The sequence below is a fragment of the Pseudoliparis swirei genome, chromosome 6, assembly GCF_029220125.1.
Source record: "Pseudoliparis swirei isolate HS2019 ecotype Mariana Trench chromosome 6, NWPU_hadal_v1, whole genome shotgun sequence".
NCBI classification, from domain to species: Eukaryota; Metazoa; Chordata; class Actinopteri; order Perciformes; family Liparidae; genus Pseudoliparis; species Pseudoliparis swirei.
In genome coordinates this window covers 9,676,131-9,697,550 of record NC_079393.1, presented here as the reverse complement: position 1 = coordinate 9,697,550, position 21,420 = coordinate 9,676,131, and the positions used below count along the sequence as shown (strand labels likewise).

Below are 21,420 nucleotides of genomic sequence, written 5' to 3'. Positions count from 1 at the left end.
AAATTAAACGTGCTCATGAGACTGTTCAATGCAGCAGAAAGGATTGTGTATCCATCCCCAGAGCTGTGAATCGACATACTCCGGTCTGTGAGTTACGGAGGCTTCTCCTTCCACCTCTTGGCTCAGTTTGTGTTCTCATAAGCACTGTCAGCTGTGATAGCTTATAAGGACTTCCTGTCCAATCAATTGAATTAACTACAGGTGGCATCCAATCAAGGTGGGGAAACATCCACAAGAAGATTGAGAAAAATCGGGGGCATCTGAGCTATTTGACATTACGTGGTATGGAGTGTAGCTTCAAGAGTGAATTTACTCATTACTAACATAATAAAATGAAAATAAAGATGAACACTTTAAGTGATTTTATTATAAACCCATTTAGTGGTGGCTGCCCCAATGTAATGTTTCTGAAAAGTCTTTTGTAAATATGTCAAGATATTTGTGAGTATTTTTTTATGTTCAAAGAAATAGTCTCTTTACATTTTTTGGTTTTGATGCTTTTTTTGTCCTGTTCCCACCAGTTTGAGCCGTTTGATGTACATATTGTAAATGTGAATGTGTTTAGAAATAAAGTGTGTTTAACTTATATTTACACATTTTTATAGGCCAAGGCATTTGAGACATGGTTTTGTGATTCAGCACGGTTGAATTTCCCAGAACCTTGATATTTAATCGGTCTAATATGTGGGATGGTCAGGAGGAAAATGTATTGCGTTGATCTAATCCCATATTTGCCGTCGTCCATAAACTTGCACATTTGAAGGAAAGAGCATTTCACACTTCATCTCCAAACAGGATTACACAAAGTCATGCTATAATCCAGCAGCATGCCTCCTTTTATTTCCTGAGCCAATTCAAGAACTCCCAACTCCTCCATCTGGCATGCTTAATGCAAAGCTTAACCTTTGTGAGATGAAGTCAATTGGATGGCTGTTCCCCTCACGCATTTCTCTTTTAATCCCCTGGTTGGCTTTTTAAAGTTGTAATCGGGAGTGAGACAATAGTGACGTAAATATGTTTTCAATTAACAGCCCCCCTTTTTTTACCTCCTTAGTTGTGTATGCGGTGAATACACAGCACAGTCGTTCATGATTGTGAACAGTGAGGACTCCCAGGTGGCCTGCTGCAGCGGAGTGATAATGAAAAGGGTGGATACTTGTCCAAGCTACAGGTTCACCCATTAATATTATTCACTCAGTGCAGAATCCCTTGCCAACAGGCGGATCAGGCGTCCTGTATGTTGGGGCGGCGTGGACAGAATGATGATACAGAACTAAACACGTTGGCTTTTTGAACCCGGAGATGAGAGGCGAGCCTCCACCTGCATGGGGCTTTGGGAACAACACCGTTCGTGAGGACTCCGCCGACATCGCCTTTGTAGTGGCAAACAGCCTGATTCTGTTGATCACTTCTGCGGTGGGGATTGCAGCAAACCTTTTTGTCATCCTGGCAGTTTGCCATCAAAAATCCCTTCAAACTGCGATTAATGCGTTGGTGGTGAATCTTGCGGTCGTCGACACCCTGAGGTGTGTAGTCGACTGCCCCATCCTCTTTACCATCGGCGTGACCGTGTACCAAGGAGGGCATGTGGACGAGTTGATCTGCGACACACAAGTGGCCTCTTTCTCTTTCAGCTGCTGCGTCCAGCTGTTGACACTGACCTGTATAAGTGCAGAGAGGTACCAGGCCATCGCCCAACCCTTTAAAACTAGTCAAAGGCGAAGACGGATTATGGTGCAGATCCCCCTCACTTGGATCTTGGCGATTCTGGTGGCGTTTTTTTGTCTAATTTTTAGCAGGGACTCATCCGTGCATGTCAAATGCAAAGGATATGAAGAAACATCGTCCTCCTATGACACCTTTGGACTTTACTTGTTGTTTCCACTGTGGGCAGTTTGCTTCACTATAATCATTTTATTCTATGCTCGCATCTTTGCCATTGTGAGATCACACAATCGCAAAATATTTGACCAAGGTACTTTTCCTCTTTCGACTAAAGATGAGCAGAAGAAAGAAGAAGAAACCACAGCCGTGGAAAATGGACCTGGAAAATCTGAGCAAAACCAGACCCTGAGCAAAAGGGTTGCATCTGAGATGACTGACTTGCAAACGGAACAACCTCGTCCTCCTGCACTGCAGCTTGCCGTGCAGACTGCTTTTCAAAACGAGCAGTCCAACTCCCATGGCACAAAAGTTGAGGCGAAACCATCAAATGGAGGCGCTGCTGCCAGTGTTAAAAGATCGACCATAATGCCGCAGGTGTCAAGCAATTTCGGCACAGAAAAGCAGCCCAGAGAGAGAGGGCAAATTGTCAGAGCGCCCTCTGAAATGAAAGAAACCACCTCCTGGGCTCCCTCATTTGCACAGTTAGAAAAGTCTCAATCCTTTTCTGTTGTACAGATTGATCTAACACAAGCAAAGAACAGCAATGGAGGAGAACCACCGACTGTTGCCACAGGAGATCAAGTGTCTTCATTACCTCCCGTCTCAAATAATGCCCCCGAAACAGAAGCTACTAAACCAAGTGTGCGGGTGGAAGGTGCTGTTTGCATGATGCCTTCCAAAGCAAGTAAAGAAAGAGTGCACAAAAAGAAGGAAAGTCAAATGGCGAAGTGAGCTGGCTACATCATTTTATCCTTCCTCTTATTCTGGTTCCCATTGATCACAACTATCCTGATGAATTTTGTTGTTCACGACAACAAGACCACAAAGGTAAATATTTATTTTCAGGTACGATTAGATGAGGATGTAACTTTTTCTGTCATATTTTGTCCATATTTGCTGCGGATTTTGTATTAATCAAACCAACGGTTTAAAAGCTCTTTTCAATAAAATGATAGCCGCGACACAAAGTTATCCGAGTTATCCTTTTTAATTTTCTGTGATGTTTTTTCCAGATCAATCTGGACGTGGACATTCTGTCGGTCTCTGTCACCTGCATCACATCTCTCAGCGACCCTATCATATATGCTGCAGTGAACCCTCAGTTTCAGACGGAGTTTTACAGGATTAAAAACCAGTTTGTGTCCTTGTTCAATAAGAAATGATCATCTTGACACTTTCACCTCCTTTTGAGTGGCACTAGACCAAATGTCCAAATTCTATATTCACTGTGCACCTAAATATTAAAATGGTTAACGTTTGTGGAGTCGTTGTTCAAATATTAACTCCATTTAACCTCAGAAGACAGAGTGTGAATTTTCTATTTGTGTATATTATTCTATGTGCTGCTGCAATATCTTAGATAATGCAGGATGACTTTGCAGCAGTTCCTTAGCACTGCAGAGCAGAGCGGCGCACACTGCCAGAAGCAGCTTGGACTGAAGCAATCAGCGCGGCGGAGGGATGCTGTCCCGGGAGTTCTCTGTCAAACAATCACTGAGGCCTGCATGTCCGTCTCCAGAGGCCCTGCAGGCAGGACCAACCACTGGGACAGTCAGGTCCTCACATGTCCTGCAGCATTACCTAATTATCACCCCCATATGCTTATTAGTGATGCTCTTTGAGTAATCAAGCAAAACGTTATGAAATCCAGCTAACTGTGCTCTGGTAATAAAAAAAAAACAAGACATGGCTCATAAAATGGATGTTTCAGTAGAGCTACAGTATTTATTCTATCCACTGCACCAAATGCACAATGTGTGACCATTTGTCCCTTTGCCTTACTCCATATATATGAACTCAATATATGACAAGATTTGCATTTCATTAAAAGCAAAGTTTTGCGGAATTTACATCATAACATACCATACCAGTCGCATTGCGTTTCCTTCCATCAATCTCAATTTTACTGACAAACCTCCAACAAGAAGACATACTTTTAATAAAACAGAATTCTGCAATGACAGCATGCAAATCCTTAATTCAACCAGTAAACAGACAGAAATAGTAACAACTGTAAACTAAATCTAGAAATAAGAGGAGCCAACTTCAAATGCAGTCGATAAACTTCTAACTGAGATATTTACAATATGAAAAATGTACAAAATGGCCCTTAAACACAGTGAAATCTACCAAGTCTCGCTTATTATAATGGATATTATAATTTAAGAGCAACTCAATGGCATTGATGTTCGACAGGCTTTCATATGGTTTTCCAGGTCAACACTATGTGTCCACATTAGGGTTAGTATTAGTAAGTGTTGCGGAGAACATTCACTTATATTTCTACCTTGTGGCCTAACTAATATGTACCCTGTATCGTTCTCAATTTAGATTGTTAATCAATGACAGTAGCTTTCTCAAAGATCCATATCAGAATGTCAAATATGTAAGCTAACACAGATTTCGTCATTTTTGACTTTCACTTGCACATTTCACAAACATGTCAGGATGCGTAGTATACTTTACTCATCAAGCGATGACATCGACCGGTTAATGAGTCAGTTCATGAATATTCACAACAGTTATCTCTTCCAGTGGATGTATGTTTTTCGAAATTTACAACAGTGAGGAGACGATTAGAAAGCAGTTAATTGAGGGATTTCAAAACAATCTATTCATCCGGTTGGTGAGTGAAGTGAATGTTTCTAATGTGTAAGTAGATGATTGAATATTCACAAAGACGGCCTTCAGTTAATGAATATGTGTGCTTTGTCATCAGAGGCCATCACAAATGACTTTTTAACATCTGCCTTTACTCCTTTGAATCAGAAGACAACAAATACAACTACAATACATATTCAAAAATAAAGTTTCTTTTCTCAGTATTTTTAGGCAACAACGATAACCACGCACTTCCAACGCTTCCTTGCTCTGCTGTGCTTAATGGTGCAAGATCTGCTGGTTTGCTTTTTGCTTCCAAGGCAGCCGTCCAGATCATTTTAATACCATGCAGAGTTTGACATCAGATGAGATCACTATTTCAAAAACCCAGATTTCTGCTAATGTTATAATCCCTCTAGATTATGGCAGGTTGATGCTCGGTGGTCCCTCTCCTCAGCATCTGGTGCTTCATAAGACCAGTTAGCTGATCAGATAAGCGTGACATCTACAAGGCAGATACTCGGACAATGTTGCTCTGAGAGTATGCGGTGGTGGTGGTGGAGCCGTGTCCATCCGATGAGGTCACCGCCGGTGCAGATAGGCTGACCATGGAAGGAGTGATGTAAGGTTTGTCACATTTCAAGGGCACAGACTCATCGAGTTTGGCATTCAGGCAGGAGCGGCTGCAGAAGAAACACGGGATGAAAGAGGGTGAGAGCCTTGACCTTGTGATTGTCTTCCACAAAGCCCCTACCGAGTTCTTTATTCTTATATTGAACAGTCGAAAGGCCAGAATACAAAATGACCCACTTTCTTTGTGCCGAGTGACTATATAATGGCATTAAGTATACATATCTCAGTTATTAATGTGTGTTTTTGTATGCATGTGAATACATTATATTTCTCATTTGCTGTATGTTGCTGACTGCCCTATTGCATGTTTCATTTAAGACCCCACACAAGAAATGTATAACCCATGAAAGATAATTCTCACCTGTGTATTAAATATTTCACACCAACATTAATGGGTGTCAATTCACCTATGAATTTATATTCTCACATGCAATGTGAAAACCAAGCGTGTTATAAAATCACATGCTTTGAACTGTTGTTGCCTCCAACAAAAAACCATGTATCTACAAAACGCAAAATTATCATTCGATAAGAAGAATTTTTTGTTTGTTGCAGTTTTAGGTTCATTCAACCTCAAACATAAAAGACTTGCCTGAATAAAAAAACAGCCCTCAGCTTATCTGAAACTCTAAAAAATAAGGATGTAGATACAAATCAGTTTATTTATATCGCACCTTTCAAGAGCAGATGGCCCAAAGTGCTTCATAGCAGAAGACTAAATGCCTGGGAGGAAATGCAGATTGAAAGCTAAAGAAATCGAAGAAACTAAACAAGAGCAATTCTAAACAGGTGTTTCCAGAGATGTTAATTCAATTGGGGCAGAAATCCACATTCAAGGAGCTTCCACCTCTAAATCCCAGTCTCCTTTAGTCATGAGCCTTCAGCGAGGAACGACTAACAAGCATCGATCAGGGGACACTAGAGACCTGCTGCTGCTGCAGTAGTCTTTAACGCCTGACCACGAATGGCTCTCACAGTGATCACAACTAACCTGAGACCTCCTGGAGGACTGGGGGAAAGCTGGGCAGCAGCATTTTGGACCACAGTTAGGCAGTTTAGTAAAGTCTTGCTAAGGTACGTGAAAAGAGAGTTCTATTACTCAGGGGAGGAAATAAATGCATGAGTTATCATTTGCAACCTGATGGTGGAAACAATGGCCCTGAGTTTAGAAGTGTTTCTACACAAGAGCTAACCAAACACTTAACATGCTGATCCAGACTCAGGGATCTTCACTGGACAGCACCACTATGTTTTGTAGGCTACTTCCTTTATAATTCATACTCTTTTTCAGTGAAACTGAATCCATCACGTCCGAGCGTTAAATCAATACAGTTTTTTCCCTCGTCATATAATCCAGGATCGGCTGTGTATCTGGTGTGAGTGAGCGAGACGGCGACGTAGAGACTACCTGTTGGCCACGGGCCTCTCTCTTATCTGTATGGTGCTGAGCTCCTGGTTGTTTGTGCTGGGCAGACCGAAGCTGCTCTTCTTCCGGTGGCGTCGAGAGCAGCACGAGCTGAGGCCGTGTGGGGACGAGGACAGCGAGGACCCGCAAGAGCCCGACTTGTTCATCACAGAGATCTCCATGCAGTTGGCCTGAAACGTCTGCTCGTCCACAAACTCGTGATTCTGCGGAGCAACATGGGGGCACATTTAGAATTCGATGTCGCTCGTGAATCACTCTATTACGTTGATGTTCGCGGAATAGTAAGTGAAGATGTTTCACAGTAAAGACTAAACAGACTGAACAGAATCCACAGTAAAATTGTTTAATAATTGGAGAATGAATCATTAAGGGAATATAAATACGTTGGCCCAGATGTCCATATTAAATGCCATCTGTGAAAACATTCACAACTGTTATCCCTGTGACAAATGAGCGTGACTTGAAGGTCAGGCTCCACCAGGGTTTCAGGCGCAGCCAGCAGGTGGCAGAGTGACGCCATGCCTTGAATCATACCTCCTGTGTAATACCTTCCCTCTGTTACTCACGTATCCCTGACATCTATAATGCACACCGTGAGAGTTCCTCATATAAATATCTACGCTGCCATCTGAATGGCATTAACCCATTATGGAGCTTCTCCCAGGCAACCATCAAGAGGGGGGTGGGGGGGGGGCACGTGTTTACTGTCGGTCCATATCTCTGTATAGGATTTACAGCTATATGTAAAACCTGCACAGCTCTAAATTATAGATAGTGAAAAATTTGTTTGGAGAGACTAATGTTACTGGCTGCTTCAGTCGTGTTGTCTTTCGCATGTTGGTAGTGAGGGGACGTAACATTTCCCAGCTCCATTTGCAGCTATTTTTAACTTGTGCTGCATATAAAAAAAGATCGTAGGCTACATGTCAGAGCATGGATGACCAAACTCACTTTGTTTCTATTTGCCGCACACTGTAAGCGGTGGATACAACTGAAACTACAACACAAGTGATGCATTATTTCACACAAGAACTGTTTTTAGAGCGCGCTATATAAACTCTGTTACCAAGATAGTAAGAATGAAAGACGCCAAAGCGCTTGTGTCTTTTCCAGTGGACTTATCTTTTTTTTATGTTTGAGGAGGAAAGGGTATCTCACCGTGGTCTTCTCCAGGCAGTGCAGCAGGTGATTATGTTGGCTCTCAAAAGGAGGGCTGGGGGCCTTCGCCACCAGGGCTTGTCCGGCCTCCTTGGAGGCCTTCGAACACACAGAATGAAAAAACAAACAAAAAAACAGGGTAGATGAGCGGGTTAAGATGCTGCATGGACACAGAGTCTCAGGCAACAGCTCGATCGGTGATGGAGTAAGAGTACGCAAAGCACTGAGTGTTAAAATGCTGATCTGTAGCACGGCAGCCAATCTACTGAGATCCTCGTGAGATGTGGACGTTTTAGAGATGCGTAGAGACAGTAGACTGATCACAACATGTTTCACTGATAAAATTGTGTTTTTGCCACCCGTTAGCTGATTTGGTGACAAGGACCAGAAACGTCAAATTAGAGGTCATTTCAGTGCAACAGCAGTGGCACACCTAGACACAGATCGAACAGATTGCACCAAACACGCCACAGATTCCGGACCACAACAACACTGTACACTTTGATGGAGCTCTGCACAACTCTGTGATGGAAGGTATGTTGTGTTAGTTTGCATTGCAATCTGGATGCTCTAGAAATAACACACAGAACGACACACCGGATAAAAAAAACAGAGTTTAGAGGAGATGCAGGCCGAGCAGACAGCATCCATAGCAGTAAGCCTTTGGTTTCCTCCTTCCCCTCCAAACCCTGTTGGACAGACATGCAGAGCTTGGTCATGAGTCAGTGTGACGGTAATGGCTGTGCTCCACTAGAAGGCAAGTGTGCCCGCCTGGCCCTCCTGCTGTATGGTTAGAGAGAGAGAGAGAGAGAGAGAGTGTTGAGGAAGCATGTCAAGGCTGAAGCTCAGAGGTGTGATGTAAGAGAGAGGATGATCACACTGAAGCACTGGAATGACAGCAGCCTCTGTGTTACAGCATGAGATGGCCCCCACCCCCACCCCTCCCGTGTGTGGTGGCATGCCCCCCCCAAGCAGAGCGGCATGCAGGTGTCAGCGAGGCCCCAGTCAGTCAGCCCCCAAGCCGCTGCTTGGTCTCGTTACCTCCTCCAGTGAGTTGATCAGGATCCCATTTTGTTTGTAGCGCATATAGACATTAGTGCCTCGAATCTTCGCAGCACGGATTCTAGCAAGTCGAGATTTCTGTTTGAACAAACAGACCTCTGTTTTAGCCTCGGACGGTTTGTATGTCACACTAATTGACTCTATCTCCCTCTGGCAGTCACAGTATCTCGTAGGGAGAGGCCTTGCTTAACCCTACGATTAAGACATTCTGCCTTAGCAAACAGTTTCAGGGAAGAAATGCACATAATGCTATTTAAAAGCAGCTGACACAATACTCTGAAGATCATTTGTTCATTCATTGTCACTCCCTCGCTAATTTCTTTCTTCCACTGAAATGAACTAAAGGAAGTTGAGCCCATCCAATACACACACACACACACACACACTCAGAAAGCACAATCAAAGATTAATATTCTGGAAGATAGTGTTTGCCCTGTCATTCTGTTTTGTGCGGATAAGACAGGGAAAGAGGGAAGAGGCAGATAGAAGAGGTAAATAGAGGTAGAGAGGAGAAAGGAAGAGAGAGGCAGAGGGAGGGGGAGTGTCTGTACCCTCTGGGCTCGTCGTTTCTCTGCCCGCTGGCTTTGGTGGTAGATACGGCTGAAGTTTGACACGATGACAGGGACAGGCAAGGCGATGACCAGCACCCCACTCAGAGAGCATATGGAGCCAAACACCTTCCCCACGATGGTTTTTGGCACCATGTCACCGTACCTGAAACACAGAAAACAACAGACGACAGTAAGCACTGGGTGGAAACATATTCCTTTGAAAGAATCTCGTTTCATCAAATTAAATTGTTGTGTGTCCAATGTTATTTTTAATAGTCCTTAAATAGTCTGAGTGACCTTGGATTATTTCACAACTTCAAAAACGAAGTCACACATTTTCGAAGTGGGTGAGGAATAAATATGACTTCTGTGACACCTCTTCTTCTTGGCCTACTTTCTACGTCGCGATGTTCCTCTTTTAAAGCCATGTTTCATGTATAATTACACACCTGCTGGGACCGGCTAATGCTTTCCCATCATGACCAAATGCGCCGCATATCCCCCGTGACCTCTGTTAGCCGCAAACAGCTTGCAAAAGATACAGGGAGTAGAATCACATCAAGTAAAAGAAAAAGGCAAAAGGAACAGTGGGATGTCGAACCCTGGAGAGACGGTTTAAGTGTGCGGGCCACCGATAGCCACAAGTGGGGTTTGTCCTTCTTCTGCAGATACAGACTAAAAAAACACAATAAAATAATTTGTGTTTGGGATGAAGCGAAAAGCAGCTCTTTGGAAATCGTGCACGACACTGATCGAAGAAGCACACGCATGCAATTCTACAACATTGTACAAATGTTGAGCAGGCTACATTCAGCACGAGTACAGATTGATGGTCGTGCATACGTCAGATGGGAATGAATCATCCCCATGAAAGAGATTAATGTGCCTGTCTTCTATCAGGCAGACCTGTCTGGGCTCAAGGTAAAGCTAAATTCAAACTGTCTCCATGATCTCACTTTCTTTACATTTTGCCGACACGTCTGGTGCTCCTTACTTCACACTCCGATGACTTCGATTGTTTGGTTCGCTCATTTTAAACGATATTTTTGATCAGTTCGTTTCACTTTTTTTCTCAGATAAGCATTTGAATTGACGTTTAATGCACTTCAGTGCGTCAGGGAACGAAGCGCCATTCATACCAACGTTCAGCACGGATTCTGTTCAGAAGTAGCCTCATATTCTGTATATTCGTAGATAAGTTTATATACAGTATATATATATGTGATATTTCAGTTTTTCTTTTTTAATAAATTAGCAACAATTTCTACATTTCGTTTTTTTCTGTCAAGATGGAGTGCTGAGTGTACATTAATGAGAAATAAAATGACATTTTTGATTTTAGCAAATGGCTGCAATGAAACAAAGAGTGAAAAATGTAAAGGGGTCTGAATACTTTCTGTACCCACTGTATATATGCTGAATGGGGCAAACTGTTATCTTCAGTTCAAAACTAGACTATACAGACACTGTTTGGATAAGGTTACTCGCTCAGAAGCCAACAGTGTGAGACATAGTTATCTTAACATGATTGTTTCTGTGGCATTGTGGTCCTTTAAATAATTATTTGATGAGCAAACAACGTACATTCATTCAGCAGCAGCCAGTCGGGGGGGAGCTCCACCGCTCAAAGCGACTGATTTGTTTGTGACAGTCGTGAAAAGCCGGTTCAGTGTGGATGTACACCTCAACCACTCATATGCTACCAAGACTGACACGTTAACCCACATTGTGACATCCTGTTGCCACATAGAGAGGTAATTATCATTCAACATCGGGAAATAAAAAATGTAACAAACCCTGATTTCTCCAAGGCGCTAACCTGCAAATTACACCCACAAATCATTTGAACGTTACCTGCATGTTCATGAATAGCTCCCTGGAGACACTTTAGGCAGCACTGGGTTTTTAGCAAAAGGAGAGCAAATGAATGATTCAGAGCATGTATGTTTTCCTTTTCTTCTCAACAACCTCTCTCTCTCTCTCTATGCGCTGCAGAGGACCAGCAAGCATCCAGAGGAATGCAGGTGGGTGAGATGAATGATCAAGACCCTAATGCGCAAATGACCTGAGAAGACCATTACCCCCTGAGAGGAAGATGAATGCAGGTAGGAAAGGACATCAGCATTGCTCAGTGGCTGTGACAGCCGCGCGTCTCTCAAGTGAGGCAGCGTAATGTGAATGTATCGCTACACGGGAGGTTGACTATTTCATAAATGAAGTTGTCTAATGCCCACGGTCGTCTGCTTGAGTCATTGGCCTCAGGTTTCCGTCACATTGGGCCCAACAGCCTGGGCCTTTACAGAGCTTGGGCGGAAACATGTAAAAGAGGACATTTTAATATCACGCTTGATGGGACTTCATGTACAACAGTTTGCTTTCAAGTTGAGTAATCTCACACAGGTGTCATTAGTTTTACAGTTCATTACAGGTCAAGTCATTTTCCTATGTAATCACAGACAAAGCCTGACAGAAGGTGTCAATTATGGATTCCGGATGTTCTGTTAAAAGCCTATTAAGAGATCCACATAAAAAATGTAGGAACGCTTTCTCTCACGCATACGTGATTGCTCAAGTGGGTTCTAGTCCAATGGGAGGAGCCGCAACATGCTGCTGGGTGTGAGCATGAATCCAATTGTGGGATAGAATTTATTGAGCTCCTTTCTCTTGAAAGCGAAGCATCGTCGTGGCACAGGTTAAAAAAAGAAGAAAGGAGCGAGTGCACTCTTGAGAGAAACACTAACAGTGATGGATTGTTCATATGGGGGAAGCTGAGATACACAGAGTTCTGCTTCCTGGATGATGGCAGAGGCAGGAATTAGCATCAAGGAGAGATTAAAGTAATGTTCCTGCTCTGTTCTTGTTGTCTCCGACTACCAGGTAGCCACGTTTGCTATACCTCGGGCAGACATGGGTGAGACACGAAGATGGATGGCCAGATCTTTATCCACCCTGCAGAGGAGGAAGAGGAGTGTCGGAATGACTGAGTGTCAATTCCCCAGTTCCAGCCACGTGAAACCATACTGCGCTCGCACCAGCACCGGTCTTAAAAACAGCGCATTCTGTAGAATTGTCCTACAGTGGGACGACAGCATTGCAGATGAAGCCCAGAGCCCTGAGAGGGAGGGAAACGGAGGATTCGCCTCAGACGGTGTGGAGGAAATGTCAGACTAAAAGGACAAATCCAGTAAACAGGGGATGAATGTCCTCGCCCAGCTCGGGATAATAGAGCAATCACAGATTCATGAGTCCCTGTATCAACCCGCATGGCAGAGTTTGTGCGGTTGACCTTAAGAGTGTGTGGTATTCTATCAGGGGGTGGTCTGAGACAGATTTCCGACCTCACCGTCGCACAGTAAGCGCAGACACCCAAAAACACACACACACTCGGATACTGAGACGCACACACACACACAGCCACGAGATTATGCACTTGTTTGTTTGTGTGTGCGGGAAAGGATCTTTAATTTGACATCTAGTTAAACCAATCCCCCTTCCTAAAAAAGCAATCTCGTTGCTTGATTGTCTTCCAGAACCCTGTTTCTGAAATCTGACTGCCATCTGGTTGGCGAGAGAAAAAAACTGGGGGAAAAACCCACAAGATATCTGGATGACTTTACAGACACGTCGTTTGTTTATTACTGTTCTCAGAGACGGGGACGGGGCGTTTTATTTCTTTTTTTTAGCAAATCAAACAAAATTAAATGAATGCTTGTTCAGCTCAAATTTTAAATTGTTTGCACCGCAGAAATAAACTGACCGATCAAAAGAGTTTGGGGTTGGCAGGAGAAACGCACCACTTACATGAAAACACCTCTCGTTTGAGCACAGGCTTAAGTTTCTGATGTAATCGTGGAGGTCCCACCGACTCACACGCCAACTGAGTTCACGGCCAACAGCTTAGCACGGCTGACAATTAGGATCCAAGAAGGATTGTGGCGGATCTTTCGGCTGAGAGGGCTTTGTCACCAGCGTTAAAACCCAATCATTCACTGGCACCTTTGTCGTGGTACTTCTGGCTTCCGCTTCCTGGGTTTTTACGGTGAAACTAACTCTCCTCGTATAAAAGTGACTGTAGTAAAGGGCCATCATAAAAGCAAAGGGAATGAATGGCCTCAGGGCTCCAGATTCCACTGATGTGAGCAATGAAGGTCAAAGTGTTCAAATGAAGAAACCTTGTGATAGAGATGCTGGAGCTGCCGAACTGTGCGGCGCTGTTCTGTTAAACCCGTCATGGTACAGACAATGAATCTCTTCAAACCGCACTTTGATCTACTCCACTTTGATATTTCAATGAGAAGCAAAAGAATTAAACTAATTTGATTAATACATTAACCATTTTTGATTCGTCAGCTGATTAGAATCAAGTTGAATTAAGCACACTGTCCTATCTCGTGCATGATCTCTATCCGTTGTTTCATGCCAATAATTGCGGAGGGGCCTGCGATCTGATCATTTGAATCTCAAATTAATTGATATCTCACCGTCTTCAACGAGATCTGTTATAAATTCACATCTCGCTTTGCGTTTGCTTCACATTATCCGCAAGCAATCGACCCCCAGGCATCTGTTGGTGGGTGTTGAGGCACTGTGAACTTACTATGAAATGTTCTTTGAGATGATAAAACAAGACAAATGTTTGAAAAAGAAAGCACTTCATAATTTTTTTTTAAAAAGGTCAAGGTTCACCACTTTTCATTTAACACAGGATTAGCATTTTTGCTTTTGTATCGAAGAAAAAATGAACAAAGCATGTGGCCTTGACCAAATTACAGCAGAACATCTGGGGCATGCTAACAGAATGTCAGTGTGACTTTGGATTACTTCCTGACTCTATGCTCACTGTTTTGTTAGTGCCAGTAATCAAAAGTAAAACCTTTAAAATATCCAGCATTAAAAACTACCGACCAATTGCTCTGTCCAGTATACTTTATAAAGTATGAGAACAAATCCTCTGCTATAGACTTCAAGAGTACATCATAACCACTGATAATCAATTTGGTTTTAAAAGTAAACATAGCACAGACGTATGTATATATGCAGTGAAGGAAGTTGTTAGTGAGTACAGGAGACATAACACCACAATATTGATGTGTTCCCTGGATGCATCTAAAGCTTTTGATTGAATTAATCATTCCAAATTGTTTGTCAAATTGCAAGAGCGAGGGGTTCCTCCATATTTGATTACGATGTTGCACTTTTGGTATGCATGTCAAACCATACGAGTTTGATGGGGTAAGATTATATCTGCACCCTTCCTTGTGATCAATGGCATCCAACAAGGTGGAATACTGTCATCTGCTCTTTTTAATCTATATATGGATGACCTTCTCAAAGAGTTAAAAGAGTGTAAGACATGATGTATGGTGGGGGAAAGTCCTATTAACCTTCTGATCTACACTGACGACTTAGTGGTCCTGTCTCCTTAGAGCACAGGATTACAGCCATTGTTCAAGGTATATGGTGTGCACTATGATATAAAAGTCATATTTAAAAAAGGTGTTATCAGGATAGCTAAAACCAAGGGGGATCAGAGGATACATTTTCCTTAATTATTCATGTCAGACCAGGAGCTAAATGTGGTGCACAAAGTTATATATTTGGGTCACATCATCAGGAATGACCTCAGCGATGACGATGTGAGGCGTTGCAAACTTTATGCACCAGCCAACATGCTGGCACATATATTTTGTATGTGTACAGAAGATGTTAAAACTTCTCTCTTTAGAGCCTACTGCTCTATACAACCCACCTGTGGCGCAGTTATAGTAAAGTAACAATGAAAAAGATTCAGGTGGCATTAATGATGCTTTCAGAATCTTGCTCAAGCTTCCCAGATGGACACGTGTAAGTCATATGTGACTCGTAATGTTCCCACTTTCCATGATAAATTTTATATACAAATTAAAATGTTGATTAAATGACTCAGAAAAAAAAAAGTCATCATAAAAGCCTTAGCTGAGCTAACACAGTGATGCAAGGTATTGTTCTTGTTTCTGGAAACATTGGACCAAGTGTTTGTATGTTTTCAACCACCACCGACTTTTTAACTGCAATGATTATTTTCAATTCAATTCAGTTTTTAATTCAGTTTATTTGTATAGCCCAATTTCACAAATTACAAATTTGTCTCGGAGTGCTTTACAATCTGTACACATAGACATCCCTGTCCCAAAACCTCACATCGGATCAGGAAAAACTCCCAAATAACCCTTCAGGGGGAAAAAAGGGAAGAAATTATACCCGTCCTCGTATTGTATTGTATTTTATATTTTGTTGTTGTATTTGTGTTTGTTGCTTTATGGACTCATGAGTCTGAAATAATAGAAATACATATCAAAAAGAGGAGATTGGTACATTTCAATCATGCTCCCTGCATCGAGTTCATTTGGCATGTCTTTAATCATTCGGTGAATGCATGATTTTCTGTCTGACCTCCACCGACCATCCCATCCCTCTCTATCGGTGCTTCCTAAGGTAATTCACTCTCTCACTTTCACAGTTCAATAGTTTCTAGATCACAGACAAGCCCTCCAAACCTGTGAGACCAACATGTGTCAATTACCCTGAAACTCCGATACTGTCACTGACTGTACCAATCAACTGTTGATAATGACAGAGGCATTAAAAACAGCGAGGGGACAGCGGGAGAGTGGCAAGGTCGGGGAGCATCGGATATCCTGAAAGTAGTGACAGTGATGTGAAATGTAAAGCTACAGCAGAGGGCCAGAGACTGCCAGCGTGGGTATGACATTAAACGTTATCCGAGGACCTGACAGAGAAGTGATGAAGTCTTACATTGACCATCTGAGATATGCTCCATTTTTTACAAGTCATGGTGACAAGGAGCAAATGGAGCAATGCTCCCTGACAATACGGTTCTCTGTTCCTTCTCCGCGAGGCTGAAAGAGCACAATATTCATCCTTGCTGACAGATAAATAATAGATGTACCAACAAAAAAAAGTAATTTTCCTCCCAAACTCCATCATGCTCACACAGCTATGAATCCAGTAAATCAAGAAATGGATTATGCTGCCTGTATGTCATCGAGGCACGCTCACACGAGTGACAGGGAGATATACATTTCTGGTGGTGTATTTGTGAGGAACGCAAGATTTATCGCGCGTTGCAGGAGAGGTCTTAAGGGTGGTTATGTCATATTAAGAGCTCTCGTTAAAAAAAATGAGTGCGTAAAAACCAGACAGGAAAGGCTATATGATCGTTCATTTTTGTGCCGATAGGCATCGTGAATCTGACCACGTCGTAAGAATACAGAAATTCAGCAAACAGAGACTGCTGCATTAACTGATAAACAAGGGTAAGCGGAGCTAGTTGAATAAAGGAAAACTCTCTCTTGTGTACCATAGATGTATATTATTGATAAAGCAAATGTGATTCAGTTTGGAGTTTTTGGTCAGCATGTTAAAATATTAAGCACATTCTGTATTTATCCATTGGTACCAATGAACACACTTGGGAAATAAAGTCTTGGTCATGTCAGAGAGACTGGAAAGCACCACTGGTGGCTATCGCCCTGCAGGCATGTTTCAATGCAGCGGCACAGCTACAGTATGAACCACTGCGATGCAATCCTTTGGGGGAGATACACCACAAGGTTTCAAGAATCAGAAGCAACATAAATTATCATGATCTCCAGCATAATCCCGAAACACCAGGTATCATTCCGGATGTTCAGCACTGCCCCTCTGGCTGCAGCCCGGGAGCCCGACATCCAAAACGCTGCCTCTCTTGGGTTTGGACACCAAAGACTGATGGGATTAAGAGTGCGTGGGCCAATAGGACTCTGCTCTGATGCTATCCCTCAGATAGACATCGTTATAAAGGAGGGAATCCCACAGGCGCTTGGATTAGCCTGACGGATTTTTTTACAGCAGGTGATAAGGGAACGAAGGAGAAGCTGACAGAACTACACAACATAATGGCGAGATGGGAAAGCAGAGATAGGATGGAGCCAGAAGACCTCACTGGTGTAATATGTGTGCTAGGAAAAACTGAGCACTCGAGTGTGAGTAACTGCGAACAATAGCTACAGGGAAGGACAACTATAAGATAGGTGAACATTGTCAACTCTGCAGGCGAAGATGCACACACTCCATTGTTCCGACTGGATGTTGAAATGCAGTACGACAGAAGTGCGCATCAGATGCGAGAGACAGCTGAGCTTCAGTCTCTGCAGATTTGTAAAAAGGCGATGGATGGAGCTGAAGGTTAGCACGGGAAGTTCAAGGAAACAGCCATTGCACTCATGGCCGCATGCCAGTGGGTGTTAATGCATAGTAAACTTGAACGGGCACTCGGTAGAGCGCATACCTTCGCATACCAAAAGATTGGGCATTGAATTATGAACATTTTGGCATTATTTGCATGCCAATTGGATATAAATTGACCGCGCTATGGTAAAAAGAAGATGTTGACCTTTTCATGACCTTGACCTTTGACCCGATCGATCCCAAAATGATCCCCGGATAATAACCAATCATCCCACCAAATTTCATGTGATTCGGTTTAATACTTTTTTACGTATGCGAATAACACGCATACAAATAAATAAATAAATAAATAAATACACGGCGATCAAAACATAACCTTCCGCATTTTCAATGCGAAGGTAATGAAGACTTTGTGATGCAGGTTCACCGTGGAGACTCAGCAACGACACAGAACCAATAAAGGCTGTTGAAATTCCTCTTCTTTTCCTAACGGCGTAGACACAGATAAACCATATAGAATAATCCAGCACGTATAGCTCTGGCAAAGACACCTCATCTCTCTCTCGCTCACATATCAAACATGTACTCCCTCAGCCCTCCAAATCCCAGCTTAACCCTCACCCGGTGAAACCAGACGGCTAGTTATCATCGCAGCTTTGAATATTAGCATGCACGCCCTCTCTCATTGGGGAGATCTTCTTAAGAGTCAGGGATGATAAAAAGCTTTCCTCTGTGCCGCTCTTCCATTCCTGACTTTGACTCACCCTTCCTCTGCCTGGACTTGACTGCCTCTAACTATGAAATGCAGATGAAAGGCGTCATTCTCTTTTCTTTTTCTCCTCCTTTTTTATTATCCTGCAGTGCTATGGCACAGAACTGCTTGACATTTTTTCTATTCATCTACTCTTCTCCAGACTACCCCTGCTGACACTTGTGAAACAACTGCTGTCCTATGCACACAAAAAACAGCCCTATTCCACTGCTATTATCTGCCATGTCACCTCTACTTTAGCTCCTCGTGGTCGTGATTACAACTGATTCCTTACGGCGATTTATTTTAATTACAAGATGAATGGCTGTTCTGTATTAATAGAAGTTTTACAACGGTTAAGTGTCCACATGGACTCATAAAAATAGCTTGCTATCCGACAAACAGCAAATGTGAGAGTACTAATATGTATCAGGGGAGGTCTGCATGAAGCAGGTCTTCCATCAGTCAGGACAAGATGAAACTAGGTGAACTGACTCATTGCTTAAAGTCTAAATGTGTCGTTCCATGTTTAGATTTTAGCCCATTCTCCCCTCAATCTTTTAAAAAGCCAGGGGCTAAAAGTATGTTGCCATGTCAGTATAATACTTTGATAATGCAATTACGCTGCTTCGTGGCTGAACGGGGAGGGCAAAGGGACATGAAAGAGGAGTTGGCAGCACGAAGGGGCGCCAGAGCTGTGGATTATGAGAGAACGTGATAATAAAATGAAATCATCAGACACTCAAGCGATTATGCTAATGAGCTCATTCGGTATTCATCATAGGTTAATCGGCATGCGGGAAGGAGTGGTGGCATTTTCACGGAAAGCTTTGATCAAGCAGGTGGCAAGATACCGCACCTCTGATGAAGGCCTACGCTGGGGTTAAAGGTGAAAACACCTACATATATTTAAATAAGGATTAATGTGTTGGTGTTTTATTTTTATATAGTGCAATAGTAAAGTCCTCCTCACAAAGACGCAGTGGGCTACACTGGCCTCTTACTGGTGCATACTCTGCATTAGGACCGATGCAAATGGTTAACTGCTCTTGACCAGAGGGGATTTCGAAGTGACCCCTCGTGACCTTTGTTGTGTGTTCAGGTGATGGAGAGGAGAAACAACGCCAAAGGTCTTACAGATTAGCGCGTCTGTGTTGGAGAGGAGAACAGGTCCAGAAGCCTCATTACACTGACAGCAGATTAGTGCTCCGCAGCAGCAGAGCAGACGGTGCAAGATTAACTTTGATGTGCGATTCCACACAGAGCAGCCGCTGGATATCAGCTCCTTCCACCAAATGGCCCCTTAACTCTGAGTTTGCAGCTTGTGCATTCAGGAGTTACAGTATCTAAAAATCGGCACTTTCAACGGCAGAACAGTCACCGGATGTTGGACTCAGGGAAATTTTGCTCCTGGTAATAACACACCTACCGGAAAGGAACAGCTGCATTTTCTGATTATTTTTGGTATCAATTATATCTCTTGGGCTCTGCACCAATTTGACATAAAAAGATTAGTTTCCTCATAGTGACGAGCATCCAGCTTGTAAAAACAGATGTATAATGTCTTTTTCGAGAAGCTTGTCAAGTCTAGGAAAAAAAAACATGACGCTATCATAGTGGTGTCAGAATCATCTAAGCTTGGAGTCTTTCAAATTAAAGCATAAAGTCTCAGGCACAGGCTAAAAGTGTAGAGTCTGGAAAAAAAAGCCATTTAACAGTCAGGGAGGGTTCAGTAAAAAAAAAAAAAAAACGTTGAAAGTTTGAAATTCATCATACTCCCCTTCACCTGCTAACCCATGCACCCTGCCCTCCACTGCATAATCATTCCGCACAGCTTATATTATTTTTTCACCAAAAATGTTCTGTTTGTTTGATTCTTTTGCTCCTTTGTCTTTCTATTTTTTGTTTTGTTCTGTTTGTCTCCCCCCTATGTAAATACATTTATTACATTTTCTCTCAAATTCCCAAATGTAAATGCAATAATGAAATACTAAAACACTCATTTAATCTGTTAGCCGTCGACACTTTTACATGTAAATGTAAAAAATAATTGAAAATGCAAATCAGACCTGAAGTCTGAAGTCAAATTTTTTGACCAACAGTTCAAAACCGAAAGATAATTTAATTGCCAATTATAGAAGACAAAGAAAGGCAGCACCTCCTCTCTTCTCAATTGAGAAGATAGAACATGTGAATACTTTGATATCAAAACTGAGCTCTCAGGTCAACAGCTCCATCTCTCTGACAAATGAGCAACCACATCCACTGATGAAGAAAAACGACCTCGGCAGTTGGCAGTCAAAGAGCTATTCTATCTAAGTCAAGGATGAACTGATTGATTGATTGAATAACATTCTGCAGTCTCTGGGCAGATCAATATTACTATAAAATATATTTTTTTACGTAATGCCGAATATAATTCTAGAATTTGGAGGAAAGGAGAAGCTTTCAGGAGAATACATGTTGAGGGTATAAATGATCGATTTTCATTCTGCTCGACGCCAGAAAACTTTTTGAGATTCTGTTAGAGTTGCAACTTTAAATTGTCTAGATCAGCTTTTTATACCGAACAGCTGCAGTCTCTCATCTCCACGCTTGCGTCCCCTACATGCAAAACGACACTCTAATGCTAGTTATGCCTCATTTGGGATAGTGGAAGTAGATAGAAGCTCAATCCATAAATGGCATCAGATTACTTGTCATACCAGTGAAAGAAAAAAAAGCATATCAAATTCCTCAGGGTGTCTTTGAAACAACCATCAAGGTACAAATTCCAGCCGTTTAAAAAAACACAAACAGCTCCAAGTTCAAAGGAACATTTCAAAATTTCACAGTGAAGCTGAGGGGAATAGCGGAGGTTAGGATGAGACAGAAAGAGCGGTGAAGCGTATAAATGTACTGAGCAGTCTCTCAGAGAGTGTGGAAAGAAGCCAGACTGGCGACAGCAGCCAGCCCAGATAACAGCAAGTACCAGGAACCAGCAAGAACCTGTGGGGAAGCATTGGATAGAGCTCCATCTTTTCAAACAGCTGCTGACTGGCCCCTGGGGCAGAGCGGCGCTGCTTGCTGCGCCAATATCCACCATCTCCCCAACTGCACCGCGCTTCTTCACGCGCATTGGGGAC

At 42.7% G+C, this 21,420-nt stretch overlaps 2 protein-coding genes across 3 annotated transcripts in view; one reads left to right on the top strand and one right to left on the bottom strand.

Annotated features, from left to right (window-relative positions):
* The first annotated feature begins 1,302 nt into the window (after positions 1 to 1,302).
* Positions 1,303 to 3,047, top strand: LOC130194959 (dopamine D2-like receptor). Its single transcript, XM_056416187.1, is given in 2 exon segments — positions 1,303 to 2,730; positions 2,898 to 3,047. Coding segments are annotated over 2 exon segments (1,578 nt in total).
* Positions 3,048 to 3,589: 542 nt separating this feature from the next.
* Positions 3,590 to 21,420, bottom strand: part of kcnd2 (potassium voltage-gated channel, Shal-related subfamily, member 2) — a 35,757-nt gene continuing 17,926 nt past the window's right edge. The window contains exons 2-6 of one of the 2 annotated variants that reach the window (XM_056416978.1): positions 9,316 to 9,478; positions 8,744 to 8,842; positions 7,703 to 7,801; positions 6,527 to 6,747; positions 3,590 to 5,168 (exon numbers count right to left, since the gene is read on the bottom strand). In XM_056416978.1, the coding sequence (XP_056272953.1) occupies positions 4,991 to 5,168; positions 6,527 to 6,747; positions 7,703 to 7,801; positions 8,744 to 8,842; positions 9,316 to 9,478 (760 nt within the window). In that variant the 3' untranslated portion in view covers positions 3,590 to 4,990. The remainder of the gene's footprint in view (positions 5,169 to 6,526; positions 6,748 to 7,702; positions 7,802 to 8,743; positions 8,843 to 9,315; positions 9,479 to 21,420) is intronic. The other variant, XM_056416979.1, reaches the window with a different exon arrangement.